The sequence below is a fragment of the Gossypium arboreum genome, chromosome 12, assembly GCF_025698485.1.
Source record: "Gossypium arboreum isolate Shixiya-1 chromosome 12, ASM2569848v2, whole genome shotgun sequence".
Taxonomy (NCBI): domain Eukaryota; kingdom Viridiplantae; phylum Streptophyta; class Magnoliopsida; order Malvales; family Malvaceae; genus Gossypium; species Gossypium arboreum.
In genome coordinates this window covers 115371658-115383289 of record NC_069081.1, presented here as the reverse complement: position 1 = coordinate 115383289, position 11632 = coordinate 115371658, and the positions used below count along the sequence as shown (strand labels likewise).

At 31.8% G+C, this 11632-nt stretch overlaps 1 protein-coding gene across 1 annotated transcript; it reads right to left on the bottom strand.

Annotated features, from left to right (window-relative positions):
- Window positions 1-1947: 1947 nt before the first annotated feature.
- LOC108482648 (cytochrome P450 87A3-like) lies at window positions 1948-4617 on the bottom strand. Its single transcript, XM_017785771.2, has 9 exons — window positions 4234-4617; window positions 3804-4125; window positions 3563-3712; window positions 3094-3345; window positions 2921-3010; window positions 2749-2827; window positions 2541-2647; window positions 2317-2444; window positions 1948-2214 (listed from the first exon to the last, which is right to left on the bottom strand). The coding sequence occupies exons 1-9, from the start codon at window positions 4428-4430 to the stop codon at window positions 2115-2117; spliced, it is 1425 nt and encodes a 474-aa protein (XP_017641260.1). The 5' UTR covers window positions 4431-4617; the 3' UTR covers window positions 1948-2114.
- Between the last annotated feature and the right edge of the window lie 7015 nt (window positions 4618-11632).

The following is an 11632-nucleotide window of genomic DNA, read 5'->3' as shown; positions in this document are numbered from 1 at the left end:
CGGGTCTCCACCTATCCCAATTGCAAATGCACGTCTTCCAGAGTGATAGTCCTTTTGTTCTTTTCATATTTTCTTTCAATAAAAATTTCATTCCCATTATATTTATTTGCTTTTCCTCAAAAACCATGAGCCACTGAATCTATTTAGCCGAAAGTTGTCAAAATTCCCCAAAAAAGGTTCTTGAGGCTTAGAATCCGTACTTAGCCTTGTCGATGAATATTCATCGTTTCTCCGAATTATAGGGTTGACGCTTCCTTCCATGTCCCTTAAAAAGTGATCTTTTTAACATGTGCAAAGGCGGCCGCTTTGTATGTTTTAGAAAGATTGCACAGTCGGTTCGTTAGCTTACTGCGTCAGAGGTTGGCGAGCCCAAGAGACAAAATGGCGTGAGATTCGTTGTTGAGAAATAATGATTTAGCACAAGATGATCCCACAAAAGCGATTGTTGGCTAGAGTCAGGTTCTGCTAAAATTGTAAGTCTAAATTCTTAGAGCTGGTGGTCGTAAGCGTCCTCTTTCACTATAACTGGCTTATTCTGTTAGACAAGGATCACCTAAAAGCCGAGGATTAAACCCAAGGCAGATCGAGACAACTGAAGGTTGAAATCTCTCCATAAGAACACATTTTCCTTAACTTTATTTATTTCTATTATTTTTAATTTTCGAAATTCCAATCAAAACTTTTAATTCTGTTTTTTTTCTTTTCCAGTTACGCAGGTTTTTTTTGGCACGATTTTAACCAAGATTTTGAGGAACAAGTAATTGTGCAAATCCGGTCCCTGAGGATTTGACCCTACTTCCCTTATACTATTATTTTTATTATTTTCAATATTTTATAGGGATAGGATATTTTTAGTGCTCTTGACGACGGCATCGTGTCCCTTGAGGAGCGTTTTGCTGACATGTCACCTGACATCGTGTTGGCGTAGACGCGCTTTCGGAGAATTCGAACCTTTTCGATAAATAATCAAAAAGTTAGTCCATTTACGTAAATATTAAAAAAAAGGCTTTATCTTGTAAATTGCCCTCCTATCCTTTTTCAGAAGGAATTGCTCTGTATGAGTTGGATTGTACTGTTTGGTTTAATTTTGGTTATATTTCAAACAGTTAAAGCCTTCTCTTATCAAGACAAGGTAGGGAGAATGCAAGAACATATGCTTATGTTACATTTTGTTTGGAATTACAGTGCTCGTGTTACTATGGCTTTTACATCTAAAGGGACTTTTTGATCCGTTTATGATTGGCTGGAAGATAATTTTGGGTTTGATGATCAGAAAGCCAGAGATATATACAGGCACACTTTGGTATTGGCCAATCCCACATGCATGCCAGAAAACACATTAAAGCCAAGCACCACAAACATGATTCTCGACATGAACGAAATGGCATTCACCATGAGCACCAGCACAACCATTCAGAAAAGGACACCGATTATTATCATTATTATCTGCATCATATTAGCAAGGACAAGCACAAACTTAGACGTGTTAAAAGTTCTAGCATTGTTTGGCAGGTCCATCTGGAAAGGAGAAAAATGACGATGTTGGGAAAAACAAGCATAGAAGGGCAATAGGGACTACAGAAGAACCATTGAAGATAAGATAGTGGACACCTAGATGAAGTCTGAGTTCAGATTTGGGAAGTTCGATCATAGTTGCGTGGCTGAAAATTTGCCTCGTTTTTTCCTCATTCATTAGAGGGAATTGTGAAGTTCCTTAAGGTTCCTTAAGTAGAATTCTTAGAAAAAACTAATATTTAGGAGGGAAAAGATAGGACAGGCTTTAAACATGTACAATATTACAAGTTAGACCTGTTACCCCAAATTCTCGTTCTTTTTTCTCTTTTTTTTTTCTCAAGTGTATGATGCGATTAAGAAATTCTTATAGGAGGCATTGGTAAAACCATGATTTAGTCTGTTGGAAAAGTGACAAATATAATGAACTCTCTATTTTCTAAAATTTTCTACAACATATCGATAACTGTTATCCTCTTCTGCAGTCCAAGGAAAAAGCAACAGTGAATGGTAAAATGCAAAGTTGTAATATTTTGTTGTTTGCTTCTTAGCCAGGTATTTTGACTTGGCTTGACATTGGTTTCTGCTTTGTTTCAGTGAAGTTACTCCATTCTAGTTTTCTCCAGGAGCTGAATGTGAAAGCCATCTGGAAACTGTAAACCTGGAGTTCGGAGTACATTTCCCCCTTTGATTGGTTTCCACCTGAAAGGATGAGGATCTAGATGAGTTTCTTTCTCTTGATCTTCACAAAAGTGTACTGAGCAGTTATAAAACATTTTGTAGTTTGTAGCAGCATTCTTTTACCTGTATTTTGTAACCAGGCAATGGAGAAACACAGCCATCTGTACTTTAGTGAAGTCTGTTCCGACACAAAATCTCATGCCACCACCAAATGCCATGAAATTCTTTGAGGCTCCATTTATTTCTGTTCCCTGCAGTTATGTGGTTCAAAGTAAAATTTCTGTGGATTTTGTTTTAGAAATTAATCTTGCAGGTTAATAAGGATACAGTTTCCAGTATTCACCCACCTCCCATCTTGATGGATTGAAGGTGAGCGGATTTTGGTATTTTGCTGGATTCAGATGCACAGCTGGGGGACAGACCATTACTGCCCAACCTGCTGGAATGGTATATCCTGCATTATTATCAAATTTTATTTGTTAATTTTCATATTTATTGAATGGCTAAAACTTGTTTATAACAATTGGAGAGTGGGTGAATCATTTTAATGTCCACCTTTGAACTGGATTTCCCTTAGTGTTTTTCTGAAGATTCCTGGAACTATATTTGCCAGTCTAACTGTTTCATTGATGAACTGCATGCAAGTTGCACTTTTCAGGTGGAAATAAACACCCTTATGAAAATTGATAAATGCTATTAGAAGTATGAAGTAGTACAACTCTCTCACCTGGAAGGTATATCTCATTGACTTGTATTCTTTCCATGTAAGTCCAGAGTTGGTATTTTCCCGGTTTCGTAGAATTGCCTCGTGCTCATCCTGGAAGGTGAAAACACTTAAGTCTGTTTGGTAGGAAGAGGATTTTGCAGATAAAGGATTTTAGCTAAAATAATTTCACATACTGTTAATGTGTTCAGCACTGAAGGGTTGTCCGAAAGGAATTTAACAGCTAAAGTTAGAGCTAGGGACGTTGTTTCAAAGCTGGCAAATAGTAGCACAAACATCAAATCCAGAGCTATTGCCTCTGTGAGTATTGTTCCCTCTTTCTGAAGTTCTTCAAGGACGAAATCGAAAAAGTCACTTTGGTGTTTCCTCGGCATAGACCGCCTTTCATTTAGCAAGTCCTTCAGCATTTTCATTGCATTTTTTCTTCCCTGTATAGAAAAACCTTCAAGAGTTAACACAAAAAGAAGACAGGCTCATGGAGGCATATTTTCTAACTCAGGGGAGCCTGATTTGCTTCATGAATAAAAGAATTTCCATGCCAACTTGTGTTTTGGAGATTAGTCTTTAAAGTTACAGACATTGATTTTTACCATGATGGCTAACTGATGCTAGTGATAAATTGGTACATATAAAACATTATTGTACCTGTAAACATTTGTGATAAGCTGTTCCAGGAATATTCAACGGAAAGGAGATTAAACCCTGGATGAATGCAACAAAGTTCTCCCTTAGATTCTCCGGGGAATTGTCTTGGTCATAACTTATCAGCTTTTTGGCTGTCAGATCAAATATCATCTGCAAAAGAGACCAAGTTATCATTTTAGACTTGACCAGAAACTTTAGACGGATGATGAACCATGAATGAGGTAATATAAACGTGAATTACACTAGCAGTTGCTTCTTTTAATTCAATAGTTTCTTGACTTGACCAGCTTTGCAGCCTTCTGCAAGCTGTGTTCTCAACTTCAGGTAGCATCCTTTTGAGGCTTTCAGGACCGAAGAGGTTAAGCACCATATTCTTCAGGTACTTATACATGAAACCATGTAATGAACCTACATTCTGACGTCCAAATATCTCTGTGAATGTATCAGGATACCAGCTCTGAAACAGTTGGCCCTCTTGCAGGAAGATGAAATGGTTGAGATCCGGGTCAGTCGACACAATTACCGGTCGCCCCACTAAGCTAGTCTTGAATATTGGCCCATACCTGTAAGTAACACCAACAATCAACATGTTAAGAATGGAAGGAGATCTACAAAACATCTTCTAGCAATAAAAGCAAAGAGTGACGGAGATTGATATAATTTTTTTTTACCTTTTCATCCTCGCTTTGACAAAGGGAGGAATATCGAAAGTAGTGTTGGAGGTGAAGAACTGAAGAGTCTCGCCAACAAGTGGGAACCCCATTGAACCTGGTGGAAGTTTACCATTACATCTAGGATTTCTCCATTTGTTAACCCAATGTGTGATGCAGATAAGGAGCAAAGTTACAATGCACATTAACACCAACATCTCTTACACAAAAAGAAATATATAATATCCTTTGATTGATCGAGGAAAGCAGGCTATAAACGCAGGTACTGGTTTTTATAAAGAAAATAGATGTTGAAGTAAGAAACGTGGGAAGATAGAATCGACAGATAAGAGAAGAAAATGCCGAAATGTATGTATGTATTGCATGTATCTCCTGCTTCTCATCAACTATGAGAAAAGCTCATGCTTATATAGGAAGGCAATGCATTGCATACAACTGTACTCAAAATGAATTTAATTAATTAATTATAGTTTCCTCATCACTTTTTTTTTTTTTTTTTTGAACTTTAAAGATAGCATAAAATGGAATATAATATATGAGTTAACTCTGTCTGTCTGTCTGTCTAGGAACTGTTCATTACTATTTTGTCAACGGTCTCACCAGTTGAAAGATAGAGAGAGAGAAAGCCTAGCATGATTTTAGACCCTTAGAAGCTAACACGATGCTTCCCGATATCTCTTTCTATTTCTTCATCTAGTGGTTGGATTTTCATTATTTTTTTCCTCCCCCTTCAATGGTAAAAGGAGCTTTAACATGAAAAACTGAAGGAGCACAAGGCTGAATTTTAGCCTTTTTTAAGGAAGAAATTGGAACAACAGAAAGGGAAACTGTAGGTTTGAGAGGATCGATGGAAGTTCAAAGGAATATGTCTGACCAAACCAAGTATCTTATCACCAATCTACATTAAATCATTAAATATCAAAAAGAACAAACAAAAAGAATCTAATGGCTTCTTTGAAATAGTCTTAAAATCTAAGCTAAATTTTCCCAAATGTACAGCAACATCTAAATTTGAGATCTCCTGTAAATTCTAATCTCATATTATTAGATCCCAATGTAAAAGACCCAATCTTAATGCATACATCACTAAGATTTCGAATGAAGTATCTATGGATATGCATGCAACTACTGTGATCTTTTTGTCTAACTCTAAACCATTTCATGCTTACCAAAACCAAAAAAGAAAAAGAAAAAAAGGCAAAAAATTGAGACTAGTTAAAGCTAAGGTAATTATTCAGGTAAACCAATTATCAATACATAGAGCACCGGCCCACATGGCCATTGAGCCACGGACTGAACTCCCCCATGCAAACTAAAATGACTACTACTACAATGTAGGTAGGTTACTGTGAGAGTTTGTTTGACCATTCATTATATGCGTTTTGTCACAATGATGTAGGACAAAATTCCGTTTATAGGCCACAGGGGGAATGGAATTCATGATGTGTTTTACTAATTAAAACAATTGTATAGGCACGCTTGCTCGAAACATGGACTTTTGTTTACAGCTGATTTTGAGATGAAATATTCATTTCTCTTATTTTCAACTTGGGATATATCATGTTATTTAAGATTTATCCATGAGAGATTCTCCATTTCTTTCATTAATTAAAACAGGAAAGGGGAAAGCCTACTGCCACTGCACTGCCGATCAAGCATTGTGAAATACTCCCATTTCAGTTAACTCAATCTAGTATTGTACAACTCAATTAGGGACTTTTGGAACATCTGGCATGAGGAAACTTTCTTCTTCTTACCAATAAAATCTTCTACCATTTTGCATACATTTAAAGCATCATATCAAGTTGAGGGATCTTAAGTTGCACCGCATAGTTTCATTGTTTCTTTTTTCCAAGTCAAGTTACAAATTGGGATAATTAGTGTCCTCATCTTTTTTATGGTCTGAGTTTAGTCTTATTTTGATTTTATTTGAGTCAAAAATGATGTTCAAGTAAAGTCCTTCTAACAATATCAATTTTAATAGTTGAATTAAATAATTAAAGTAACAATATGAATTTGGTGGTGGAGTATAGGCAAAGAGAAAGGACCAAATCTTTTTGGTGGGTAACTGCACAAATAAACAAAACCAAACAGGATCTTCATTTCTTTCCTTCTAAATTTCCATCTGATTACAATCTTTTTTCTTTTTTCTTTCTGGTCTTATCATTGGACGGCTATGATTATTTTATCTGAAGCTATTTGACTCCTTGATTAGTTGGTGACTCAACTCAACCATTGTCTAAGGGAAAGACGGTTATGATGCTGCTAATTACAGCAGGCTTGTATCCTATAGGATCCCTGGAAGATTTTTTTTTTTTTTTGCTTTTAGAAAATGAATTCAAATGCTGCTTTGCTTAAAAAAATTTGTATGAAGTTAATTCAATCAATCACTCGAATGCAACGTTAAGGAAACTATTTATCTTGCCAAACATAACACACAATGTGTATTTATTTATATTTAAAAATAAAAAAGAAACACTATATTGCGAAATTAGTTTTAGGTTTGTGGGATGTTTTTTTTATGCAATTACTTAAATAATTCAGTTATAATATTATTATAAACTAAGCATTCAAAATGCTGCATTTGGGCATTCAAAATACAATATATTTGCATGTAAAAGTTTTAGATAATATGTATATAGCAATAATTAATTAAATTAAATTAGTAATATGTGTTTGTTTATCAACTTAGAGGTGCTCATGAATCAGGTTGGGCTAGGTTTGGACCGGGTTTATACATGATATTGACATATTTTATGCTATCTCAAACTCGGCTTGACCCGAAATATGGGCTTAAATTTTTCTCAAATTTGCCCATATTTGCAAAAGACTAATCCAAACCCATTTTAAACCCACCTATATTATTTTTAAATTTTTAAAATGTATATTTATATTATATTATTTTAATATTTAATAATTTTATATATTTTTATTTATTGAAATATTTTATATAGTTATCTTAACATTATTTTAATGTTTACATTAAAGTAGTATTTTATTTTTAGTACAAATTTATTTTTTTAATGTTTCTAAATTACATTATATAAAGTATTATAAACTTTAAAATGACTCGGACCTGGCTAGGCCAGGCTCAAACCTTAAATATTCAAACTCAAACCAAATTTTTTTTACTCAAATCCATTTTTCAAATCTTATATTTTATTAAAATCCTTTCAAAATAAGTACTGTAGCCCATTAACAAAGTGTAAATAAATAATGTTGCATAACCCATAAAATCTTAGAGGGCAAAACACAAATCGATGTACAATACGTCACTATCAATACTCGACAAATGCCACTTTGGGCTAAGGACACTAATATAATCAACCGTCACTTATAAGAAGAAGGATCTTCAATATTAAATATGAGATAATTACAAAAAGAGGGTCAGTTGATTTGGAAATCCATTTTGGTCATCCTTTAGTTTTTATGTAAATAATTATTGACAGTCGAAGCAACTAACAAGATAGGTTTTGCTTAGTGATGATAGATGTCCTAAACTTCTAATAATTATGTAATTAAATGTCTGTAGTAATTTATTTTTATTCTAGATTGATTTAAAATTTTAATTTAATCTTTTATAAATACAGTGATTAGATATTAAATTAAATAAAATAAATTTTAGAAGAAACGATTTATTACAAGAAAATTAAAAGAAACAAACGAGGAAAATAAGACTGTTATATCTGAGGCTTGTCTATACGTCCAATTCTAATGTCCGACCTCCATATTACAAAAATAAAACATTAATGACTTTAAATATAATTTAAGTATAACGATATTAAATCAAAATAAATTTAAACATAACCCAAATAATTTCTACAAAATAAAACTAAAATATAAACGCTTAAAATCCTAAAAGCCTTACAAATATACTTGTTTTATACAAAGAAAGTAGTTAGTTAATCAAAGCAAGAAGGTGTGGAAAAGTGATCGATGGCGTGCGAGAAACCCCATATTGATGCCCTAGCAAGCAGCAGGAGCACATGACCATGGCTTGCCTTCTCAATTATGGAGCCTTCAACACCAATCAAATTCCACGTTCTCCTTTCTCATCGTCTATCTCTTCGCTTTGCTTACGCCGTAAATTTTAGTTTTTGGGGTTTTATGTTATTTAAATTCCATTTACGTACTTAAAATAAAATTTAATATTATGATGATTCGTATTTTAATTATTTTTCATATCATATTTATCTTATATTTATAGTTTTTTAATGTATATATATTCCATTTAATTACTTTAATTAAGTTTGAATTGATTTATTTAAGAATTACGTTTTTAAGTTTAATTCTAAAATCTATTTAATATTTTCAAGAGTTTAGATAAAAGTATTAAGCTTAAAAATAAACTTGAGCACTAAAATCAAGCCCTTTAAAATACAGACCTAATCCAATATTTCATGCTAGAGGTCAGCTTGACTTAACTCTGTTTTAAGTTTGTAATATATTTTTTTATGTATTATTTTATATCATATAAAATTCAACACATTATGTCATAATGTAAATATTAAAAATATATTATAACAATCAAGAAGATGTTGGTTCGAGTGCATTTAAAAGTATATTATCTTTCAACTTAAAATTTGATGTTTACACGAAATTTAATAAAAAATATAATGGTGGTAAAATGATGTTTGTATGTAGAATTACTAAATACTAAATAAATAAAATTTAAAATATAAATATGTGTGGACTTAAATAGGTTGGAGTTAATAATTTACAAATATAAGTAAATTTTGATAAAATTTCAGGCTCCATTTGTTTCATATAAAAGTTTTTACGGAAAATATTTTTTAACTTTTTTTTTTTATGTTTGTTTCATATAAAATAGGATGATTAATGTAAAACATTTTTTAGTCAACGTAAATTTACCTCCTTATTTCAGTAAAATATTTTACCAAATTTTTTTCGATAAGACATGTTCCAAATTGATAAGATTCTGTTCGCTATCTTCACTATCGAAGAAACAAAAATGGGAAGCTTTCAGAGCAGCAAAAGTGAAGCTGTCTTCACTGTCGAAGAAACAACCCATTCGACACCTCTCCCTCTCCGATGACAATAACTCAAGTAAGGATATCATCTTTTCTTCAACCTCTCTGCAGTAAAAGAAGCATTTTTCATATATCTAAGCCCCTTTCTACTATTCTGCATTTTTAAGCTTGTCTCTGCTTCATGATCTGCATTTCTATTTTTCTTCAAAGTTGTTGTATTTTACCATTTTTCGTTCTTCATGTTTTACGATTTTGATTGTTTTTAATTTATATATTCTAGCTTAATAATTGAGTAATATTATATATTTAATTTGATGTATTTATTTATAAATAAATCATTACAATATATACAAAAATCATGTCAAATATAAAATTATTGATATAAAATAAATTTAATTAAACAATGAAAATAAGAAAATCTAAAATGTATTTTTTTAATTAAAATAACTTTTATGAAATATTTTTAAAAATCTGCCAAATAACAGAAAATATTTTACATAAATTCATCCAAATAAAAAAAATACCAACTTTTTTCGGAAAAGTAAGTACCTTTTTAAAAATCATTTTAACAAAACCATTTTCAATTAATTGATCAAATATATATGCTTTTAATACCATATATGGGTGACGCCAGGTCTGGCCATGTTGATGTCTAGTTTGAACCATATTATTCATTGGACTAAATTTGGGCTTGATCTATATCAATCAATTTGGGTCAACGTACAGCCCCAATACATGTTTCCTTTTTAAATCCAGGTCGTTGCAGCCTGCGGGCCTTCATAATTTATTTTCTTTTTATTAAATATATTAGTTCAAACACATTTATTATGTAGGTGAAAAATAATTTTTAAAATAATTAATAATAAAATTCATAAAAACATTTAACAAACTTTTGAATGCAATTTAAAGAAAAATATTGAAAATTTTTGTTGAGTTGTTCAATTTGTGACTCTTTTGAATTTGGTTTTATTAAAAAAATATTTAAGAAATATCCAATTATTTTTTATCCAGTTGATTTTTTTCATCGTTTATCTAATTAAATTGTTACCTCATTAACTCGGATAGGTAAATTTTTTAACACTTTTGAACTTTATTTTATTAAAATTATCTATTATTTTTCAAAAATTAATGCGGAATTAACCTGCCACATTAATTCTATCACAAATTTTACCTTGAAAGTACGAAAAGCATAAAGCTCAAAGGATTCCTGACTTTTCCTTTAATTATCGGATATGACTTTATTGCCGACCATTTTTACAAACATATACACATAAATACAATAATAGAGTTAATGCAGTTTTTTTTCCCCAATTGCTTTATTACTTCAATTATGATCATCATGTTCAATACAAGCTAAGCTATATTTTGAGTAAAGAAATTATAATTCATTTATAAGGACAAATACACCAAATTAATTATATTTGTAATCAATAATTGTCTCTACAAACACCAATCCTTTGAGTTTAATTCGATGGAATATTAGTTCAATTGATGTTAATGCTAGAGGACGTGAATTCAAATCCTTTTATTTATGGATTACGAAGAGACTATGAATAATTTTAAACATTATATTAAAAAAGAATAGATTTTTAACATGAAATCTAATGAAAAATAGATTAGCGAAAAAAAATTATAATAGTGACTAATTCATAAATTGGGCAAATTACCAATAAAAGCTCTTTTTTTAAAAATTTACCGAAATGGACGAGGTCAGAAATTATTTACCGGAATGGGCCAGTTTTTACAAAACGCGTCTACGTCAGCGCATTGTCAGGGGAAAAAGCAGGAAAATGTTTCCTCAAGGAAGCGCTTTCCCCGTGTTTGAACAGTAGCAACGGCTACTTTTTTTTACCGTTGGTAACCCCCCAGCAGTCCAAAAAAAAACTATAAACCCCCCACCCATTTCATTTTTTTCACACTTAAATCCTTTCAATCTTCAATCTTTCAATATTCTCTCAAATTTCTCTCAAATCTCTCAAATTTCTCTTAAATTCCTCTCAAAACTCTCGTTAATTTTTTCAAAAAAGCTCTAATTTTATTTTTTCTAAATTTATTTTTTAAAATAAAAAAATTTGATTTTGTCAGCAATGGCCGAATAATTAATTCGCTTCAATGATAAACACATATCCGTCCAACAAATGCAAATGATAAGTGTTAAATTTAATATTTAAATATTATTTAAGATTTTTGTCATTTATGCAAATTTAAATAATTTTTATTTTATTATTTCTTATAAAAGTCTGTAGATCGGATATTGTAATGTTATATCCGTAACATGACTGGTCTTCATCACCGTTGATAGAGGATTACCTACGGGAAGTGGATTTTTAGCACGTGGCGATGATAGGCCGGGGGTGCAAGTTGGACCCGAACTTATTAGTGCATTGATAGAAAGGTGGAGACCCGAG